At 42.2% G+C, this 23840-nt stretch overlaps 1 protein-coding gene across 1 annotated transcript in view; it reads left to right on the top strand.

The window, feature by feature from the left end:
- The window catches only part of SPON1 (spondin 1), a 488651-nt gene that overhangs the window by 448933 nt on the left and 15878 nt on the right, over positions 1–23840 (top strand). Inside the window, exons 9-14 of the mRNA XM_061610510.1 lie at positions 247–448; positions 13127–13267; positions 14138–14216; positions 16539–16721; positions 16826–16996; positions 17105–17272. Of these exons, the coding sequence (XP_061466494.1) occupies positions 247–448; positions 13127–13267; positions 14138–14216; positions 16539–16721; positions 16826–16996; positions 17105–17272 (944 nt within the window). The remainder of the gene's footprint in view (positions 1–246; positions 449–13126; positions 13268–14137; positions 14217–16538; positions 16722–16825; positions 16997–17104; positions 17273–23840) is intronic.

The raw sequence follows: 23840 nt of genomic DNA, 5'->3' as shown, positions 1-23840 counted from the left end.
ACCTTAGCAATCTTTTATTGCCATGATTCAGGTACAAGAAGGAATTCTGCTATCCATCACTGATCCTAAAAGCACTTTTGGGGAAGTGATGTGTCAACTTTGGTTTGACTCTGTTCATGAAAATGCTTTATGGGTTACAGCATAACTCTCTCTTGCTATATTTAACTCCATTTGGCATGCAAATCGATGTCTTCTCAAATAGCAATCTTTACTTTAACCATCTCTCTCTCTCTTTTTCATTTGCAGGAGAGCTGCTCCCTCTGCTGAATTTTCTGTGGACAGATCACGCCATCTGATGTCTTTTCTTACTATGCTAGGCCCCAGTCCTGACTGGAATGTAGGGCTTTCGGCTGAAGACCTCTGTACCAAAGATTGTGGATGGGTCCAAAAAGTAGTTCAGGATCTTATACCATGGGATGCCGGCACTGACAGTGGAGTTACCTATGAGGTATATCAGAAATATTTACATAGAATATGTGCTGTTTTATAGGACAATCATGCACAGGTTTGTGAGAGATGTCTGCCCTGAAGGGCATGGTACAAATATCTAAAATATATAAATTAAATGTACATGCCTGCTGTTTCTGATTGGATATTACAGAACCCAATCAGAAGTGTGGAAAGGGGGAATGGCAGGTTCTCCCCCCCCCCAAGAAAGGATGCTGTGGCCTCTAGAAAAGATTAATGTAGGCTATAAGTAAAGTTCTGCTGTATTGTTAGCTGTCTCTCAAAAGAGATGGATATCCTTGTAGGAGGCTAATGAAGAAAGTCTCTTGCTGTGGGCAGCACTGATTAGCCCTGAGATTAGAATTTCCTCTGAATTTCACCTGAAGTCACCTCTCACAGCAGATGCTATAGTTCCTGTTCAGGAGTAACATCCAAGAAATCTAAAATGGAAATGGACTGCCTTCAAGTTGATTCTGACTTATGGAGACTCTATGAATAGGGTTTTCATGAGAATGGCTACTAAAACTAATGGACCTGGCAGAAATGGATAAGATAACCTGTCTACTGAGAGGAAAAACAATAGTCACATTTCTCAAGGACTGGGATTCCTTTTTGAGTTTGTTGCGAGACACAGAAAATGAATTGGTGATATTGGGTTTTGACGATTAATTAGATTATTTAATTGAGAAAAAAGGAGAGTATGTAATTTATTAGTGAACAAGGTATCTTTATATGTATCTGTTACAACTGATCGAAGATAGATCGGAAGTCATCTGTTTTTGCATTTTTTTTGTATGTTATTTGTATTTTATTTTCTTTAAAAAATAAAAAAAATTATACACGAAGAACAGGGTTTTCATGGTAAGTGTTATTCAGAGGGGGTTTACCATTGCCTTCCTCTGAGGCTCAGAGGCAGTAACTGGCCCAAGGTCACCCAGCAAGCTTCATGGCTGTGTGGGGATTCGAACCCTGGTCTCCCAGGTCCTAGTCCAACACCTTAACCACTACACCACACTGGCACTAAGAAATCTAAAGAGAAGTAAAAATAATTTCTTATCTCTTGTGAAATTTCTCAGGGAGGGCGTTCTTTTGTTTTGTTTTGCATTTCCTATTTAAGGCCTTATCCTCTGCAGTTTGAACATTATACCTTTTGGCTACAGATTAAAAACTGCTAGTGTTTTTGTCTTCTGCATGCAGACATAACTTATCCAAGGAAAGGAATTATTTGCTCATATGGGTTTGCAGATCAGAACTTCAAATAGTTGTAAAAGCCATGATTCTGCTTCTGTGGAGCCCCCTGTGAAGATGTGCCATTCTGAAATATTTATTACACTTCATCCTGTCCTTCCTCCGAACAGCTCAGATTGACCTACATGGTCTCCCTATTATTATCACAGTAGCCATGTGGGGTAGGGTCGATTGGTAGATAGCTCAGTCCAGGGTCCAAGGTCTCCCAGTAAGCAGAAACTTGATGCTAGGGCTTAAGTCCAATGTTTTAGCCACACTAGCCCTAAGCGCATAACAGTTCCTTCAGATAAAGGACATCCCTTATGTTGAAGCTTATTTGACTACTAGCACCTACCACTATTTTTGACATACAGTAATGTGAATCTTTCAATCCTTTGGGGGTTTTTTGGATTCAGATATGAAATGGCTCCTTATATTAAATTTAAATGTCTTTTATTAAGTGGGGTGAAAAATGCCCCATCTTAGCCTACTGAGATTGTATCATATATTATGTATCTCCCAAAAGGTAAGAGGTTTTTCTTTTTGTGAAAAGACAAAGAACTGAGAGCCTTACAGGGCAATCCACATCCTAGATCCACTGGGATGAGCAAGTTTGGAATAGACAGATTTTGGGCTATCTTGGCTGAGCTGCAGTTCAGCCAGGGCTACACCAGTGTAACTCTCATCCCAGCTGAGTCAATTCCCTCAGATCAGATCAGCTGGGGCTCAGATGATAGAACTCAAACCAGTGGAACATACGCCAATACAGGTTCCCCAAAAAGGATTTTCCAAGGACATGGTGGGGGCAGGATAGGGTAGGGAAAGAGTTACACCTATTCCAGACCTCTTTCAGCTCAGTCAGATGACCAGGCAACCTGACAAAACTTACGCTAGCAAAAAAAAAGGTGGTGTAAGTCACACTCTGTTTTAAAGGGTGGTTTTCCCAGTGCCAGCCTTGGGCCAGCTCACAAAGCAGTGGCCCTGCTCCTGAACAGAGTTTGAATTAGAAGTAATTTATGATGGCTTAAATTAAGCCAGTATACATTCCATTGATTTCTTGTACTTAAGACTGTTCTGCAGCTCATTCGTAGAAACACTAAGCTACAGCGTTGATATTCTGTATATGTTGCCAGAGCAGGAAAAATAAATTTTGTGAGTTGATCCTTAGATGGTGGTTACTGGTAATTTATTCCCCTTGCATTTTTCCAAACAAGAGACTGCCACCATCTTAATTTGATAATTGCATTTCTGTTTTCTGCTGCTTTGATCCCATGCGCTAACTTTGGCAGTCACGGTTTTCCAACAGAATTGCCTTCCTCTTCATTGTTTGCATCAGCTTCTGTGGGCCCTCTACATCTCAAATGCCTATCAAGAACCAGAAGGCACCCTGTGTCATCACACACCATGCGTTTTCTAGATTGACCTAACCACCCCTTGTACACAGCCACTATGCAACAGCAATAATAGTAAGCAGTTGCTGATATAGCACCTCCAGTGTTGGCTGTGAGTATAGAGTCCTTATGACAGAATCTATGAGTCTGAAGAAAAGGAACTGCAGCCCTGTAATAAAGGCAGTATTTTAACATTAAATGAAGCAAATAGTATCCCTTCAGCACTACAAGTACAATAGCTTCTGTGTAAGTAAAGAATCAATAAGTTGTATTTAAACATTGGACTGGCTCTTGAGAATAGAGGGAGAATTTTGGATCTAAATCAGAATTGTTTTATGTAAATTTATATAAAGAGTTTCTTATCCTATATTCTTTTGACTAGACTTGAAAGAATATACAACCTATGTTCTTATCACTAGAAGGAAAGATTCCTGCTTATCTGCTTCTTTAGGAAAAATGAACAATATATTTGGTGGATGCTTCCTGGTATGTTTATTAAATAACATTACATGAAACCAAAAGATCCAATGTGAGTGTGCATGCTGAATCTCTGATGTGCATACAGAAGTGTGGAAACAGGGGATCTCATTCTTTCCAATGTTGAGGGAATCTTCCATGTGCCACAAAAATTGCCATACGTACGTATTGATCCTCAGACAGATATTTTGTTCCTTATAATATATATATATTTAACTAAGCAAGTTAGAAATCGAGGATTTTTGTACGTTAATACATAGAATATGTTCAAAGAACAATAACTGATTCTAATATTCCATTGACAAAAGCAAGCCATTTTGAAAGCAGTCTGTTGAGTATGCACTGAAATAATTTGTTCCAATTTATGTACATCCATGCTGAGGTGGCTAGTGCCATGTGCTATTTTCTACCCAAGGCTTCTCCGGAACAATATAGAGTTTATTTCCATGACTCACAACAGGAATCCTGATATCTTACTGTTCTGTCATTGTATTGCTCTGTGTGGTCTTATCAAACTTCCTGCCTACTATCATTTTGTGCTGTTTAGTGGAATTATTGGTTTTCAAGCCCGCTATTGCCGTCCCACTGAATGTTGTTGTTCAATATATTTTTCTTTCTCCCCACATGTGTTTTCTCATTTTATGGTTTACTATCCAGCCTCCTATCCAAGTTCATTCCTTACTGTAGGTCAACAACTCCCAATTTAATATCCCCTGGATTGTAAAATGTGTTGTTTACTTTCTCTCCCAGTCATTAATGAAGGCGTCAGCAGAAACCAGGACCAGCATCACTTCTTAACTAGTATAACAGGTTGTCATTATCCTTTGAAACGGTCTCTTGGTCAAAAATAATGAGGACAAACTGGTCTGGGAGCTCATTTAAAATGAATAAATAGATGCATTTTTCTATCTTAGTATCTTGTACTGTATCATCTACTAAACAATTACATTGACATTGGAGACCTACTGCTCTCTAATGAATTAGCTTGTTGGCATTGACTTTTGACAGTGAAACAAAGGTATTATTAAACAAATCCTTGGCTTGGGTTATTGGCCAAGTCCAGTGGATTAGCTGTATTTGCAGCAGGGCACCCAGAGAGATATAGCGGTATTGGTTACCTCTGTGATTGATCAGCATTTGCGTGGGGGGTCAGACTGAGTTTGCCTTAAACAGGAATGCACATTGTAAAACAAGCTATTTTTTTTAATAAAGTAGAATGCTAACAATAGTCCAGGTGAACTGCAGGTAGAATATACACTTGAAAATAAATAGGTGATACCGAACCCATTCTGGACACCTTCACCATGGGAACAACAATGTGTAGGTTTGGGCTTGAAGTTACCAGTACTCATTCCCTTGTTTCAATCCTGGAACAGACTGAAGAATGGATTCCTAAAAGCCAGCACTAGAATGGTCCAGAAAAGGCCAAACCTTTTCTTAGTCATTCAAGGGGGGGGGGAATGAAGATTAATCAAACATGACTCCGAAGATGACAGTATGTGTGTGTATGGGGATTTTGAAGGAATTCCAATGGGGGGGAGGAGATCGTCCTTAATTTATTAACAGAACATGGTAGCTGAGGGATCTTTTTTCCTGTGGCTGCTTGCAGTAGGGTGAGACTCTTCACACACAGGCTTACTATCATAGAATCGTAGAGTTGGAAGGGGCCTATAAGGCCATCAAGTCCAACCCCCTGTTCAATGAAGGAATCAAAATTAAACTATACCCAATAGGTGGCTGTCCAGCTGCCTCTTGACGGCCTCCAGTGTTGGAGAACCCACCACCTCCCTACGTAATTGGTTTCATTGTTGTACCACTCTAGCAGTTAGGACATTTTTCCTGATGTTCAGTTGAAATCTGGCTTCCTGTAACTTGAGCTGTGACAGTAATTCCATGTCTTGTACTCTGAGGTGATTGAGAAGAAATCTTGGCCCTCTTCTGTGTGACAGCCTTTCAAGTACTTGAAGAGTGCTATCTTATCTCCCCTCAGTCTTCTCTTCTCAAGGCTAAACATGCCCAGTTCTTTCAGTCTCTCCTCATAGGGCTTTGTTTCCAGTCCCCTGATCATCCTCTTTGCCCTACTCTGAACCTGGTCCAGTTTGTCTGCATCCTACTTAAAGTGTGGTATCCAGAACTGGATATAGTACTTAAGATGAGGCCTAACCAGTGCCGAATAGAGGGGAACCAGTACTTCATGCAATTTGGAAACTATACTTCTGTTAATGCAACATAAAATAGCATTTGCCTTTTTTACAGCCACATCACATTGTTGGCTCATATTCAGCTTGTGATCAACAACAACCCCAAGATCCTTCTTGCATACTGAGCCAAGTATCCCCCATCTTATAACTGTGCATTTGGTTTCTTTTTCCTAAGTGTAGAACCTTACATTTATTCCTGTTGAATTTCATTCTGTTGTTTTCAGCCCAATGCTCCAGCCTATCAAAGTCCCTTTGAATCTTGTTTCTGTCTTCCACGGTATTAGCTGTGTCCCCCAAATTTTGTATCATCTGCAAATATGGTAAGCATACTCTGTACCTCCTCAACCAAGCCATTGATTAAAATTTTGAAGAGCATTGTGCCCAGGACCAAGTCCTGTGGTACCCCACTCATTACTTCTGCTCAGTTTGAGAAGGAACCATTGATAAGCACACTTTGAGTACGATTCTGGAGCCAACTGTGGATCCACCTGATAGTTGTTCCATCAGGCCCACATTTAGCTAGCTTGCTAATCAGAATATCATGGGGCACTTTGTCAAAGGCTTTATATTATGTCCACGATATTCCCACAGTCTATAAGGGAGGTTACCCAGTCAAAAAACCACATAAGATTAGTTTGGCAGGATTTGTTCTTCATAAATCCATGTTGGCTCCTAGTAATCACGGCATTGTTTTCAAGGTGCTTACAGATTGACTGCTTTATAATCTGTTCCAGAGTTTTTCCAAGGATTGATGTTAGGCTGACTGGTCTGTAGTTCCCCGGTTCCTCCTTTTTGTCCTTTTTAAAGATAGGGACATTAGCTTTCCTCCAGTCATCCGGCACTTCACCAGTCCGCCATGATTTCACAAAAATAATAGACAGTGGTTCTGAGAGTTCTTCAGCCAGTTCCTTCAATACTCTAGGATGCAGTTTATCGAGCCCTGCCGATTTGAACTCGTTCAAAGTGATTAGGTATTCCTTGACCATTTGTCTATCAATCTCAAGCTCCAATCCTGCCCCTTCTACTTCATGTTTCCCAGGAGCGTCATAGACCCTCTTTTGGGAGAAGACTGAGCCAAAGTAGGAATTGAGCACTTCTGCCTTTTCTTTGTCATCTGTTATCATTTTGCCATCTTCATTGAGTAGGTGTAGCACCATTTCTTTTCTCTGTCTTTTACTATGGATGTACCTGAAGAAAGCTTTTTTGTTGCTTTTGGCATCTAACCTCAGCTCATTCCAGTTTTAGCCTTCCTGACGCCATCCCTGCAATTCTGTGATTCCTATCTGTACTCTTCCTTTGTGGTATGTCCTTCCTTCCACTTCCTGTATGCGTTCTTTTTTGTTTTCAGGTCATCTCTAAGCTTTCTGTGAAGCCACATTGGCTTCTTCTGCTATCTTCCCCCTTTTTTCTTGATGGACTTGTTTGCCATTGTGCCTTTAGAATTTCCTGTTTTAGAAACTCCCACCAATGTTGGGTTCCTTTTCTCTTTAGGGTCGCTTGCCATGGGGCCTTACTTACCATTGTTATGAGTTTATTAAAATTGGGTTTCCTAAAGTCCAGGGTATGCATATATCTACTCTCAGCTTTTGCTTTCTTTAAAATCAAAAACTCTCATATAGTGTGGCCACTTTCCCCCAGAGTTCCCATAACTGCCACTTCATCTACCAAGTCATCTCTGTTGGTTAGAATCAAGTCAAGGATAGATGATCCTCTGGTTGCTTCCTCCACTTTCTGTAGGAGAAAGTTATCTCCAACACAAGTCAGGAATTTTGTAGAGAGCCCTTTTTGGCAGAATTTATCTCCCAACAGATATTAGGGTAATTGAAGTGCCCCATTACTACTACATCATGCCTCCTTGAAACATTGGCAATTTGCTTTTCAAACGTTTCATCCTCATCTTTTTTTGATTGGGTGGTCAGCAGTAGACTCCAACTACCATGTTCCTTTTATTCCTTGCCCCATTAATTTTAATTTAGATACTCTGGTGGAGCTACCAAGCTCATCCTCCTGTATTTCTGTGTAGGGATAGATATTTTTAACATATAGCATGACTCAGCCTCCCTTTCTACTCCTTCTGTTCTTTTTGAACAAGTTATAATCTTCAGTCGCTGTATTCCAATCATGGGAGTCATCCCACCAAGTTTCAGTTACACCTATCAAGTTGTATTTACTCTACTGTATTAAGAGTTCAAGTTCATCCTGTTTGCTTCCCATACTCTAGGCGTTAGTATATAGACATTGATGACCATGTGATTTATGGCCTGGCTCTCTTCCTACATTTTTATGAAGACAAGTCTGGCAGCACTTTCTGGAATGTCCACAGGCATTCTAGGAAGCACTGTCAGGCTGAAAATCTTTGGGAAAGTATTCTGCCCTGCTACAAGTTATGAACAGGGCTTTCTAAAAAATTAAGAGCAAAAACTGCCCCATTTGCACTTGCAGCAACATGCAAGCACATGTTCACATATAGGCTTCCAGTTAAGCAGCACTTACTAGAACACCCATGGGCATTCAGTGTGGCCATGTGATGTTGTGTGGTCACATGGGCGTTCTAGGAAATGCTGCCAGGCTTGAAGAGCTCCACATTGTTGCAAGTGTACGCAGGACATTTTTAAATGTTTGCTCCACAAAATTTCACAGAAATTATTCCATTCTCCATGAAAGAGGCAGAGAAAAACATGAATGCCTCTTTCATAAGGAGCAAAGAGTTTTATGAAAATAATAGGTGTGGTTCAGCACAGGTTTAGTCTAGAACTTGCTGCTACCTATATAATGCTAATATCTTTCCAGTCTCTTGAAATGGAATCCAGCAGTATATTGCTTCTTTTTTAACAATTCTGGATGTTTGGTTTTTTAAATTAACTCTATTGCCTGTTCTCTGTTCTGCTGAATTGATCAAAATAGTAAAAATTATGTGTCTTGAAAATGCGGGGGGGGAATTCCCACATTCTTAGTGAATGTTTCTGAGCTGATCAAAGTAGAAAAGCATTTATGGTGATATTTCCCAATAGTTTCCTTGACAAAGCAAAGTGTGCATTTCTTTATGTGCTTCTCCTGCCACCTGTCTGCTTGCTAAAGTCATTCTCCAAATGCCAAACCTCTGGTCTTTAAAAAAAATGAACAGAATCTAACTGGTAAAAGCTAATATATAGTGTAAATTCAGAAGATAATAGTTTTTTTATTATGCTTAAAAGTGTGGATATGTATATGGGTGTTTTATATATTGTTACGCTTTTAAAGCAAGGATGGGAAACTGTGGCCAGCCATGTGAATGAAGCAGACTCAGATGGACCCTGAGCTGAATCAAGCAGCTTATGAAACACTGAAGACGAAGGCAGGCTGTTCTTTGAAGCATAAAACTAGGGTCTGAACTGAATCTTGTCATGAGTGCACACTGCTGTTATTTGGACCAATCAGCTGACTCACTAAAAGGCAGTTTCCTACATTCACCTAATTCGGAAAACACTGGACTGCAACAATTTGACAATAATAGCATCTGGATTCTTTGTTTTAAAAAGAAATGAGTGAACAAATCTGGTGGCAATTCCAAAGAAAAGGGCTAGTGTGGAAACAACCTTAGGGCTCATCCAGACGACTGTATAATGTGTGACATGATCGCTTTGTGTATTCATTATTTTTCAGTCGTCCATATGACATCGAGCACTTTTGCGCATTTTTGTGCGGTTAAATCCGCTTTGGCATTACCGCAAAAAATGCAATTTGCTTTTTTAAATTGGGAATTATCCGCTGCAACATTAGGGGCTCGGATGCAATACCGCGGACTTTAGAGCAGGAGGCGTTCTTTGGGCGTTTCCCCATACCCCTTGCCGCATCCCCAGCCAATCACGTATTTCCACTTTTGCGCATGTGTGCGAATGTCTGGGAAAAGCCCGGGAAAACAGAACCAATCAGAGCAATGGTGTGGTGCTGGGGAGGCCTCGGCAATTTCGACTGCGTAGATGCAAAAAAATGCATTTGCGCAGAAGCTCAACAGCCATTAATCTTTAGCCAGCTCATGGTGGCTCTTCCCTTATGCTGCCGCCACTGCCTACGCAGGGAGCGAGAGGCAGGAAGAGAGAGAGAGAGAGAGAGAGAGAGAATGGGGAGGAGCTGTTCTAGAGAAATAAGTGGAATTGCCAGCCATGTGTATCTCCAGAAATGTTAATATGCATAAACGCAGAAAAGCATACAGTTGGTTTTGCGAAATATCGCAAATACAACCAAAAGACCCACAGGAATTATTAGCATATAAGTGGTTTGCTAGATGGCCACCCACAACCATCTAAGGAGGCTCTGGAAGGAGAGCGGAGGAAGGGGTTGCTGGTGGCGAGGGCCAGCTGCGGAGAGAGCAGGCAGTGATGCCAGGCCACCCCCATGCGGGTGGAGACCCCAGGGAGGCTCCCAGGCAATCCCTTTCCTCGCAGGAGCCTCTCTCCCACAGGCTGCTTGAAGCTATGTTCACCAGCCTGAGGGAGAGCTGAGCAGCGAGGGAAGGGGGCTGTCGAATCAGCTGTGGGGCGCTCTGACAGTTCAGCTGTCAGCCCAGCTGATCAGCGGCTTGGTGAAGGGGGGAACAGCTGCCTAACGTGGAGCAGCTGGAGCAGAGAGAGAGAGCAAAGGAAGGAAGCAGGCAGTTGCAGTGCAAGCCTGGCTGTTGGAGAGGAGGGGGAGATGGGGGGTGGCAAGGGCTCTTGGAGGGATGCCCCATCCCCTGCGAAGCCCCTGGAGCCCTTGGCCCCCTCCTCGGGAGAGCTGGAGATCGTTTTGCTGCCCCTTCGCTCCAGCCGCTCGTATGGCGAAGTCGTGGGCTAGAACACCCTGGAAGCCCAGGGGTGGATCAGAGAGAAGCCAGCCAGAGTGGCGAAAAGGGGAGGAGAGCTCAGGTGGCCCAGCAGCAGCTGGCAGGGGGTGCTGCCAGGCAATAAAAAAGTAGGGACTTGGGGCGGTATCCAACTGACGTGTTGCATCAGTGCAAGGATTTATGCTTGCACAACGGAACTCTTCCCCCTGCACCCCTCTTATTCTGTTCTTTGGGTTCCCCCAACTCACCAGAGCTGATTACAGGAGGGCACAGGGTGTGTGCAGGGAGAGGAGAGAGGGAACATTGGACACAACTCTAGCTAACATAGATGTAGATTCAGCCATTAACATACATTTGAAAGTCCTCCTCCGTTATGATTTCAATGGAGGAGTTGTGTTTATGATGGTTTATTTAAAACATTAAGGCATCCATATTAAGTTTTCATAACTAACCTTTTTAGTAGCCACAAAGGAAAGGCAAAAGTCTGTCTCAAGGGGAATAGGTGGGAGATCTGACGTTGGGGTGGCAAATGAAAGCTCTTGCCATTCCATTTGACCTTTGCCTTTTATGTATCAAAGTGAAAAGTAGAACAAGAGAGCAATTTTTTTTTTAAAAAAAATGCACAGTACAAGAACTTCCTTTAGTCTTTAGATCAGTCAACCTGAAGTCATTGTGTAAACTGGAAATGATTTATGAGTACTGACAGACAGAGTTCATGGACACTCACTATGAGTCAACACAATGTCTTCTGCAATATTCAATTTTCAAATTAAATATTTACTTTCCTGAATATTATGAGAGCAGTTAATGAGAAATGTGCAAGGGTAGACAAAGTGAGGATTTGAATAGAGTAGCTTGTTTATTTTCTGGCTACATTTTTTTTTAGTAAGGTGCTAAGATCACACAACCACTTGTACATTCTGTGTCTTGAAATAGTTGAGTGCAGCAATATGTATTTATGCTCAAAGCCTACAGTGTGTTTGATTTTGTACAGAAGTGTAGAAAAGGAAGATAGAATGGGTTTATAGATTTCAGCCAAGTTTTACATCTGGTTTCGCAGGTTATTATAAGACAATGCCCATTATATTTCTGATGGTTTTTGCCATTTTAATGTTTTTGTTATGTATTATTGCTATCAAATTGGTTCTAATTGTGCATTGTTGTACAGTGGAAGCTCATTTTAAAGCTGGGATCGGGGGACAAAGGATGCACCTGAATTATAGGGATTCCGGATTATAACAAAAACCGTGGTCCTATATACAATATTGTACTTGGGAACATTGTACTACCCATGGTACATCCAAATCCACGGTGCAGTGAATCATGTTATAATGAGCTTCCACTGTAAAATGATTTGATGTTACATTTTTATATATGTTTGTTAGATGCAGTGGGGGGACTCTTTGTTTAGGGCTGAAGATTCATAATATATAAATTAATACAATATAAATTAATAATCAAAGAAATTACACATTGACTGTCTCTATGTAACATGTTCATAAGGTATTGTCATCAATAAAAGTTTATATTATCCTGGGCATGAGATGTGAAATGAGCATCATACTCTGCTTATTCTTACTTATTAACTAAGGGCTGCACCCCTGCTTGTTCCACTCACCAACCCCCTGCCACTTCCCCACTAATTCCCTAGAGCTTTCCCTTTCCACCCCACACAACTTCTAAGCTCTCTTTTCACCTTCCCAACCCCATTTATTTATTTATTTATTTATTTATTAAACTTATATACCGCCCGACTAGCAATAGCTCTCTGGGCGGTGAACATCTGAAGCCACTTCTATTCTGCAGCCCTGTTTTGCAGCCCTGTTTTCACCTTCACTCCTATATCCATGCCTCCCCCTCCCCCTCCTTTGGTGCAACTTCCCCTTGCACACAGACCACTCCCATGGTAACCTCCTGCATGTTTCTCCTCCCACATATTGCAACTATAAAGTACCCATTTCACCTCCCTCCCAATTATGAAGCCCCCATCCTCTCCTATTCTGCAGTCCCTTTCGTACCCCCACTGTCATCTTCAGCCCCATTCCCATACCTCCTTCTCTGTCCTTTTTGCAATCCCTCTTTGTGCCCCTGTTTTCACCTTCGCCCCTTTCCTTCCTCCTCTTCCTTCCTTTTCTCCACATCCCCCATTTCCATGTCTTCTCCTCCCTCCTATTCTGCAGCCTACTGTGCATACACACCCTATGATAATATGTTACTATATCTTTAAGATGAATATAATCTTAAGAGTAAGTCTGTTAAGTTAGATAAAGTTAAGTTCACTTGATAGATGTTGTACATGTGTGTTACTATATTGAATCTGGAACTTCATGTTGAATACAACACATGGTACCAGGAGTTAAATACATTCTGTGAAGTTACTATGGAATATTAGAAGGCTCCACACCCTTTATCTCTCTCACATGAGGTGGCTGAGGAATGGAAGAGGGAGAAATCTGAATACAGTGAGAAAAGATTTTATAGCTATAATCTTTTGTGCTGAATTTTCACTAATCAAATATTATATATTTTGCATTATTGGTTTCTTCTTTAACTATATCCGATTCTCTCTTTTTTTATTGCAGTCACCCAACAAACCAACAATACCTCAAGAGAAGATAAGACCCCTCACCAGCCTAGATCACCCCCAGAGTCCCTTTTATGACCCAGAAGGAGGCTCTATTAAATCAGTAGCCAGAGTCGTCATCGAGAGGATTGCACGGAAGGTACCAGCATGACATTCCAAACAGCAATATAAATGGAGTATTGGGCAAAAAGAAAATCTAATAAGAGCTCAGTTGGCCATTACTAGATTTTTCAACAGATACAAGAAACATCAAAGAGACTTTGTGAATTTTCTGTCAGTAGAGATGTAAAGACTCCAATCTCTTAACCATGTTGCAAGATCATATGTCCCTCACCAGAGAACCCCCTGAGCAAATTCATTCCCTCTCATTTAACCATAATTAAAGGATAAATTGGCACCAATTGGTTTGCTTAAGAAGCAGACCTCTTCTAGACAGTACATAGGAAACTAATGAACCCCCACTAGAGGCTCAGTGGCTAGCAAACATCTGGGACATATTTAGCAGCACTGGGTATGAGAAAACCAGAGATGCTTTAAGGGATCTGATTAACATTTCCTATGCAGATGATTTCAGGGAATGCATAATACTACTGACCATGGTCTCCCCACATGCCTCCTGATAACATTTAGTATGAACAGTGGCATCATCATGCTGAACATTTCCCCAGCTTGCACAGCATTTTCAGTAACACTGGCTTTTCACAAAATACTCTTTTGTATCTTAGCTTGCTGTTTCTGACTCACATTTGTAAACTACTCTGGAGAGTAGTTCCAGCAACTCTCACTCTTCAGAAGACAGACCTAAGCACCCCTGAGGCTTTAGCTTCCTAGGTTATTTCATAAGACCTAGAATTTAAAAGGGCTTTACGAATACAGCAGACCTATATAACCTTGAAAGTCCATGGACACATATTGTACATCATCTTCAGGCAACTGATTTTCCATTTCAGTGCCTACAAGTGTATTGTTTCCTCTGCCAATTTGAACCTTTGCAAATGTTTCTTTGCAGGGGGAACAGTGCAATGTTGTTCCTGATAACGTTGATGACATTGTTGCAGATCTTGCTGCAGAAGCTCCAGAAGATGAAGGTGCTTTTTAATTATGTTCTGTTTGCACAAGTTTGTGTTTTGCTTCATCCTCCAGTGCTGCTACTCTTTATTTCATGCCTACTGCATTATTATTAGGACAGTATTAAAAACAGGAGGGGGAAAAACAATTTGCTTAGCTATTTGTGGTTGGAGCCAGCATCATTACTTAATAAACACCCACAGTGATGGTGTCAGCAGGCAGAATTTTTTGGAATTGAAAGCAGCACTATGCTCATTTAGAAGAAGTCTAATCCCACTGACTTTATTATCCTGCTCTGGGTTGGTCTCCGTCAGGCTCTACTATTTTCCTCATCTAACTGCTCTTCTTTATTAATGACTGTGTTAGTCTATAAGGACAGGCTGCCCTTGTAAGCTTATGATATGTGTAGAATTCAAATGAGAACAGGAATGATTCAGCCAATGCAAATGCACAGTATCTTAAACTGAGTATGTTGGAGATGATGGAGTTAAGTTTTAAAAGTAAAAAAGAGTCTTTGTTGTCTGTCTCTACATAGAAGAATGTTACTGGCAAGACTACCCCTTTGCCAGTGAATGCATAGAGTCGAGGGTTCTTGCTTTCTCCCTTCCCCCATATCTACACAGAGTCCTTGTATGTCGAATGTTAGGTCACCTAAGCTCACAGGTGATCAACAGCAGTCATCTAGTGTAGGCAGAGAATAGATTAGAAAAGACCCCACTCAAGAAGTCTTGAGTCTAGAAATTTTTTATTTGGGAGTCAGACTTCAGACAGCAGAACAGTCTTTATAATATATGATATTTATTAATTTCTTGCACACGACAACACCATGCATTCAAGGTGGCCTTAGCCATCATTGCAGAAACAGAAAAATGGAAATATATATATCTGCACAAAAGAAATTGCCAGATATCCATTTAAAATCAAAGCATAAAACTGTGAAGCACATCTTGATTAAAACAAGTTACAATAGTTGGAGGACTGAGTTAAACAGAGCCAAGGTACAAAGGACATTGGAATGCATGTCATGATACATCACTCATCAGCTGTTATGGATGGAATAGATGGATGGTTCTCCTGCTTTCTTTGACCCCCTCCCCACTTCAGCAGAGCTGAGGGGCCCTGAGTTCTATGAAACCTGGCTTTTTTTTATACCTTCTCTTTTCTATGGGAAGGTGTGTTCCCATGGTCTTTTCTCATTAATTCATTCCTACAGATTTGTCATAAACATTCTCATGGGACAGTCTTACAAACAAATACCTTTCTATTCTCATAGATTTCTATTTTATAAACATAGATAGAGATTAATATCAATTCATAGGTGAATTAGCCAGGTTACTGCTGGCCATTCAGAAAATCTTAGTAAGATATTTCCTGTTCTCTTTATTGTTTATGTTCTAACTCAGACTTGTTTATTTGGAATCTACTATCTTGTCTGTACGCCCAGACTTCCTGGAGGGGAAGAATGGGTACAGAAATGTTTGTCTTTTTTAAAATGTTTTTTCTCCAACTCTGAAGGGGGGCAAATTCTAACTACTGTTTTACTGTTTGGCTCTTGTACCTATAGCAAACTTGTTACACTAGCTCAATAAGTCTTAAGCATCTTCTAAACAAATCTAAGCATGTGTAAATGATTTCAGCACTTTATATGCATATTTTAATCCATTATCTGGATCAAGAGTTAATTACCTCAGTGTCATTTATGCCTTGGAGGCAATTTCTGTGGGTTCTTGTTATTTGGTGATGTTCTCCAAATAAATGTTGTTCTGTAATCTCATTAAAAGTTCACATTCAACCTGGATACCTAAGTTTCAAAAAAACTGCTTGTGTGACAAGTTACCATTAATCCATCTGAACATATGGATGAATTTGTCTGAGCTTGTGAGTTCTTATGGCTGTCATTCTCTATGAAAGGCTATACTGCAGGGGTGGGCCACATGGTCTTCATGCAGAAAGTATCAGGTTCAATCCCTGGCATAACCAGTGAAAGGATATCAAGTAGGAGGCGTGAAGAAGAAGAAAATTAAAATGCATTGCCCTGTTTGAGGGGAACATTCTGACTGGGTTTCAGCAAGGCTGGTAATGTTGAGTTGAAAACGTGCATGTGTTATGTGTGTACAAAATAATTTGAATGGCTTGTGTGAAATACTGTGTGAGCATGTTTGCCCATGAAAGATTGTCAGTTAGTTTGCTTAAAGATGTGAGAAGACAAATAAGAGGGCAAAAGGTACAATAGATACAGAGGGAGGAATAGATATCAGGGAGGAAACCATCCCTAGGCTTTTTTGTCCTAATAGGACTATGATTATGCACCATGTGAAGAAGTGTTTCCTTTCACATTTTAGATGATACTCCAGAAACCTGCATCTATTCAAACTGGTCCCCATGGTCAGCCTGTAGCTCTTCCACATGTGAAAAAGGCAAGCGGATGAGGCAGAGAATGCTCAAAGCTCAGCTTGATCTCAGTGTGCCTTGCCCAGAAACTCAGGATTTTCAGCCATGTATGGGCCCAGGCTGCAGTGATGAAGGTAGGAAAGAAGAGGAGAGGAATAGAGATCCAGGTATCCTTCTCACTTTTTTTCATCCAGGTGAGATTTAGGGGGAAAAATGGAAATTGTCTTATATATTTTAGATGGCTCCACATGCATGATGTCTGAGTGGATAACATGGTCCCCCTGCAGTGTGTCCTGTGGCATGGGGGTGCGATCGAGAGAAAGATATGTGAAGCAGTTCCCTGATGATGGCTCTATATGCAAAGTGCCTACTGAAGAAACTGAGAAATGTATTGTAAATGAGGAGTGCTGTAAGTATTTGATTTAACCTTGGATATTTAATCAGTACTAAAGCCTAATGTGATCCCTCTGTTAAATGAGTGCCAGTAGACTGATCTTCTGCCTATTTTTATGAATAGCTCCTAGTACCTGCCTGGTGACAGAATGGGGGGAGTGGGATGAATGCAGTGCCAGCTGTGGGATGGGTATGAAGAAACGACACCGAATGATAAAGATGACCCCAGCAGATGGATCCATGTGCAAGGCAGACACCACAGAAGCTGAGAAATGCATGATGCCCGAATGCCGTAAGTATCCCAGGTCCACCCAGTCACTGTGTGAAAAAGTGGCAAATTTTCCCTCTTGAGATATTGCTCAAGCACGGTTTATATATTTTATAGTAATAATGTAACTACTTTTGATACTCAGATATGTAACACAATCCATCATTTGCTGGTATTCTGAAATACTTCTGTACGTTGACCACCAAATCAGTCAATCAATCTTTATTTCAGTCAATGACCAGCATAAAAAAATATTAAAAGAAACAGCCCTAAAACATATTAGCCCATCAAAGGTTTCCCTAACATACAACTTCAGCCTTGTCATAGCTAGTTCAAACCTACAAGTACAAAATCTCAACATTACTCTCTTCAAATAGTCAAAGTCCGAAGCAGTTGACATTGCCATCATATGTTTTGAAAGACCTGTAAGGAGTATATGGAAGCTGTCTAAGAAGTCTAAAAGGATTCACCAAATGATTTCTGGCTGAAGAGACTAGGCATGGCCCATTATCTGAAATCTGAATATACTTTTTCAGGGGGGAGTATTTTGAAAAGGAAAGTTTTCTATGGGTGAGGTTCATCAAAACTAAAAACAAAAAAGCTCAACAACAACCTTTTCACTCTTCCACACATTTCCATCAATTGTTTCTCATTCTCCTGCTGCTTTGGATTTTGTAAAGAAAAAAAAATCACTTCATCATCCCAGCCAATCAGAGATTACATCATGGCTGGCCCAATACATTTTGTTGTCTGAAATGAATGACAAGTTGGCACCCTTCCCGTTCCATGTACAGAAGCTGACTGGTGGTTGGCAGTTTAATGCTGGCAATAGCCACCCTGGGCTCCTGCTGGGAGGAAGGGCTGGATATAAATCAAATAATAAATAAATAAATAAATAATAAGTAGGATAAGTAGCATATCTAAGGGAAGCTGGCAAGTTTAAGGGGTGCAGGACAGGCCACATGGCACACAAAGCTCTATCCTCCAATGAGAATGCTCAGGAGAAACAGCCAAGATCTGCCACCACTGCCTCACAGCTGCTATTGCCTCCCTCTGCCTAATGATAGGGCTGGTCCTGGATCAAATAAACATCATAATGTTATCCCATGTAGCTAAGCAAATCTGGCAAAACTAGGACAACACTGATGGCAAATGAAGCCCTCTAGTTGCTCTCACTTAGATGTGTGGAAGAAGAAATACATTCTCATTGTGCAGGCAACTGAGCCAATCTTTTCTGTTTGACCATGTTGCTTTGAGAATGTCAGTCCAGTTGCATAAATTTAGGGATGAATGAATTGGTATTTCCGGTACTTTCACATATCATCATCATGAACATCATCATCACCTAAAGGGCCCAAGGCAGGTTACAACAATTTTAAAACATTTAAAAATAATTTTAAAACAACCTATGCCCATAATTCTATTCCAATTCCACATTAATCTTCAGTTTAAAAAAATCCTCTCAAAATACATATTTAAATATGTATTTTAAGAATTATTTAAATGTTTTGTTCTCTTAAAATGTATGTAAATTGTTATTTTCCCTCAAAATACATATTTAAATGCATATTTTGACATATTTAACTACTGAGGACTGTATCACAATATTCACAGAAGTGCAATTCAGTGGATGACTAAGCTCATTTGCATGTTAGTCCAGGTTCTTTTGTATAGGGATTTTCAAAGACTTCAAGCATCTCCAGCTGCTTTGGCGATGGGGATGTGTTTCCTCTTCTCCCTAAAGTCTTCTTTGCTTTAAACAGGTATTACAACAACCTACAAAATTCCTTTGTCTTTTGATGATTAATCCTGTTTGTTTGGCAGCTTTAAAGCTTAAACTGTAAAACCTGCCTTTATTGACTATTTTTGCCAGCACAAATATTGACTATTTTTGCCAGCATTTGCTTCTGTTGAAATGTTATACCATTCATTTCAGCAAATGCACTTTTAACAGTATGAACAGGAAGGGTATATATGGTTGTAGAACACATTTAGGTAAAACAAACTGCTTTAAATCAAATTTGACATCAAGTCTGTTACATGGCATATGCTGGATATTCTTAATCTAGGTATTGCTTTTCTGCATCACTGTCTTCAGATAATTTTCCTAGCCAAGAGGATTATGGGCTGTGGTTTGAATGCTTCAACTAGAGCTGTTTGGAGCTTTCTCCTGTGCATGGAAAAGCTGATCTCAGGTGGGTTATAGCTCCACCTAGCGGTTGAAGGCAGAAGAGTGCTAATGGATTTTTTTCACAAGGACTTCCTGCTCTGCGCAGCTCCTTACTTCAGTTCTCTTCTGCCTTCCACCACCAACAGTTGATCTCACTCTTCTCTGCATTCAGGCCTGTATTGTTTGGTGTTTTTTCTACTTTTGTTTGTATTTTCCTCCCTCTCTCTACTGTTTTTCCCTGTGTGTCTTGTCTTTAAAAAAGGGGGGTTGTACTTTAAGTTCCCCCGAGGCTTCGTGGCGGCGCTAAGCCAACTGCAAAATGGTGACCCCCCAATTGTCCTCCGAGACCCAGTCTTTTATTCTTCATTGGACCCAGCCCCTCCTTACTAGCCACTTATTCCAAACACATCTGTGCTCTCATACTGTGAAACGCCTGGCAGCCCCATCCATTCCTGGTGCGAGCAGGGATGTAGATTGTGGTGTGCGGCCCAGGAAGTTGAGTGCTTGGCAGCCTATCCTCCATATTCTTGCTGCGGAAGGGCCCAAAAAGCAGGACGCTCCAACTATAGGGGAAGTGCATTCAGCCTTATCCTCCCATAGCACAGCAACATTTGGCCTAGCTATCCTCACAGCCTTTAGCCCCTATAAGACCCACAGCATGGTTTGCTCCCATGGGGAAAGCAACACGCAAATTGGATAATCCACTAAAGAAACCCAAGTTAATCCAGTCTCCCATTGGAATGGACATCGCGACACACCACCATTATCTGAGCAGGCCTTAGGGCCTTTATATACTGGGGAACCTCAGGCGGAGGCAACCATAGCCTGCCCCTCTTCCAGCAGGCACGAGTTGGCTGAGGTGTATACTGTGTCAGGCAGGGTGGCTTCACAAGGACTGGCACCCAAGAAAAATAGGGGAACCAGTCACATCAGGCAACGACCTGTTAATCCACAGGGGGCTGCAGGGATGGACACCCATAGCACCATTTCCAGGGCACAGAGGGACCAGGAATCCCTATCTGAGGAGGAAGGCACCCAGCTCCAGCCCACCCTAGAAGAGGTTTTTTCTACATCATCTCCTGAGGATTTTACAGGCTTCCTGGATACAGCTACATTTCACCAAGCATTTCAGGAGCCAAGGGGGGAAGCATCCATCGCTTACCCCTCTTCGCATCAAGATCTCCAAATTCGGGGGGGGGGCACAATCCACACTGCTCTCATGCTCAACCTCTACAGTTGCAACCATCAGTGCATATGCTACAACACTTAAAGGAACAGCTGAGAGAGTCCCTCCTAATGGATCTAGCCAGAGACCTGTCCACAGCAATGGCTACTGCACGACAACCCACACAGGACACACCAGCCACAGCTCCCACTCTGCCACCTTCAAGAGCGCAAGTGGTGCATGGCCACACCACAGTCCACTCTTCTGCAAGCGCACTCCAACTACCAGGCAGCGCATCACCAGATCCTTATGCCACCTTACAAGGCAGACATCCACAACTCTCAGAGGAGGCAACAGTGGACCCAGACAACAATCTGATTGTCCTTGATGAGGAAGAATGGAATGGAGATTCAGAGTCCGAGGAGATAGTAACAAATAGGTTTTTCCAGGATGCTCATTTCCTTCCACTCCTGTGTAAGGCAATGGAAGTTCTTAACTTAAATTCCCCGAAAGATCCCCCGGTTCCTTTAGCATCTAGAATTTCAGCTATGTGTCCAGATCCAAAACCCAAGTCAAGGGTGTTAAAACTTCCATCACTACTACCTAAAGTGATCAAGTCCGAATTTGATGCCCCACTGCAGTTCAAGAAATCAGTTGCAACAGCCAACAAATACTATACATTGGAACAACACATCGTGGACGAACTCAAGGTCCCACTGTTGGATGCTCCCATCGTCAATTTACTGAATCCGTCCTTGAACCCGAAGGACTCAGATGCCCACCTCAAGAAGGTGTCAGAGTGCAAGCTGGATCTCGGTCTTAGGAGAATTCATGAGGCCAGTGCGCTCACCATCAGAGCAGCAGCAGCCTCCTTGGTATTTGCAAGAGCATCCCTGCTATGGCTGGAGGACTTATTGGATGGCCCGCAGCAGGATCCATCTTGAACCCAAAAGTCTCTTCTGAAAATTGCGAGGGCAGTGACCTTTATGGCAGACGCATCCATGGACACCATGCAGTTTTCGGCAAGGTCATTAGCAGCGTGTGTCTTCACTCGAAGGACCCTGTGGCTACGCCATTGGGAGGCTGATGCTGCAGCCCACTCTAACCTTGCATCTGAGCTCTATGTAGGTGGCGAACTCTTCGGTGATGATGCCTTAGCTGGAGTCCTGGAATCGAAGGAAAAGAAGAAAGCTATGCCTTCTGCCAAGAAACCAGATGATAGGAGATCATTTCGCAGGCCATTCCATCCTTATTTGCCCTCTCAGTCCTTTAGAGGTTCTAGGGCATTCAGAAGAGCAAAGAACACACATACCAGCCATCCCTTCTGGAATAGGCAATGTACCCACTCTAAAGACCAACAACCCTTCCCCAATAGATCGGGTTTTGGATCCCAGTCTCAAGGGAATAAGCATCAGTTCTGACGCCAGTGCCCCTCAGGTGAGAGGACGCCTTCAACACTTTGCCCACCGCTGGAGGGACACGTCTTCGGACCAATGGGTACTGCACACCCTTCAATACGGACTGAAGCTGGAATTCACCTCCCTTCCCCCAACCAGGTTCATCGCCTCTCCCATTTCATCATCTCCAGACAAACAGGAAAGGACCCTACAAGTGATTGCCCACCTCTTACACATCGTGGCAATAGAACCTGTCCCAACAGGTGAGAGGTTTTCAGGAATCTATTCTATATTCTTCACCGTCATGAAAAAAGACGGATCTTTCAGGGCGGTACTCGATTTGAAGAATTTAAATCAGTACATCAAGTACTGAAGGTTCCTCATGGAGACCTTGCTGTCAATCAAGGAGGCATTGAGAAAGGGAGATTTCCTCTCATTTATCGATCTGAAGGAGGCCTATCTACATGTCCCTGTTTTCCTGCGTCACAGATGTTACCTCCGGTTTGCGGTGGGGAGAAACATTTCCAGTACAGGGCCATGCCCTTTGGTCTGGCATCTGCCCCCAGAGTATTCATGAAGATCATGGTTGCTCTGGTGGCACACCTCAGGACACAGGGGGTCCATGTCTTTCCTTATCTAGATGACTTTCTGCTTCGGTTGGCTTCCCTCCACAAGGGCCTGGGAAGATCTGTACATCACCCTAGCATGCCTGAAGGATCACGGATTCCTTGTCAACCAAACCAAGAGCCAGTTTTGTCCAACCCACAGCATATTACATTTAAGGGCCACCATAGACTCACAGCTAGCAGTCATATTGTTAGCACGAGACAGAGTGGACAAGATAATTACAGCCGTAATACAGCTTCTAACACTGTCTTCAGTGGACCTTATGCATCTGGCAGGGGTCTTGGGGTTGATGGTATCAACCTACGAAACTACCCCATGGACCCGTTACCATTCCCGACCACTCCAGTGGGCACTTCTACCTTTTCAAAGCGACATTGCAGCCAGGAGTCATCGGAAGGTGGCTCTGTCACCAGTGGTCTATTGCTCTCTCCTATGGTGAGCACAAGAACCCAATCTCCTAAAGGGAGTGCTGTTCCAGGAACCTCCATGGACCCTGATCACCTCAGACGCCAGCCTAATAGGATGGGGAGCCATTTGCGAAGGTCAGATGGTACAAGGGACATGGTCACCACAGGAATCAGCACTTCCAGTGCTATCTCATGGAACTTCGGGTAGTCCGATTGGCCCTGAGGCACTTTGCGGAAATCAAACGGTTGGGGGTGGTGCTGATCAGGACAGACAACATATCGGCCAAATCTCATTTGAATCTTCAAGGAGGCACATGCTCCCCAAAACTACAGAAAGAAGCGGCCTTACTGTTTCAGTGGGCGGAAACGCATGTGGACTCGATCCTCGCAGAGTACCTCAAGGGGGAGGACAACGGCCAAGTGGATTGGCTCAGCAGACAGAAGGTACATCAGGGAGAATGGAAGCTTCACCCGATTGCCTTTCAGGAAATAGTGAGACACTTTGGCAGAGTCGAAGTGGACCTATTTGCGACTCACCTCAACCGCCAAGTAAACAGGTTTTTCTCCAGATATGTGACACCAGGAGCGGAAGGTGTGGATGCTGTGACATTTTTAATGTTTTAATGTATTTGTATGTTTTTATTTTGTACGTCGCCCAGAGTGGCTGGACAGCCAGCCAGATGGGCGACTAATAAATTTAATAAATAAATAAATAATAAATAAATAAATAAATTCCCCTCAGGAAAGATCTGTTGTCTCAGGGACAGCTTCATCACACACACCCAGGGTGGCTGACGCTTCATGTCTAGAGATTGAGAGACGACTC

This window comes from Rhineura floridana, chromosome 2 (genome assembly GCF_030035675.1).
Source record: "Rhineura floridana isolate rRhiFlo1 chromosome 2, rRhiFlo1.hap2, whole genome shotgun sequence".
NCBI lineage: Eukaryota > Metazoa > Chordata > Lepidosauria > Squamata > Rhineuridae > Rhineura > Rhineura floridana.
Note: the sequence above shows the minus strand (reverse complement) of the source record. Positions and strands in the feature narration are given on the sequence as shown.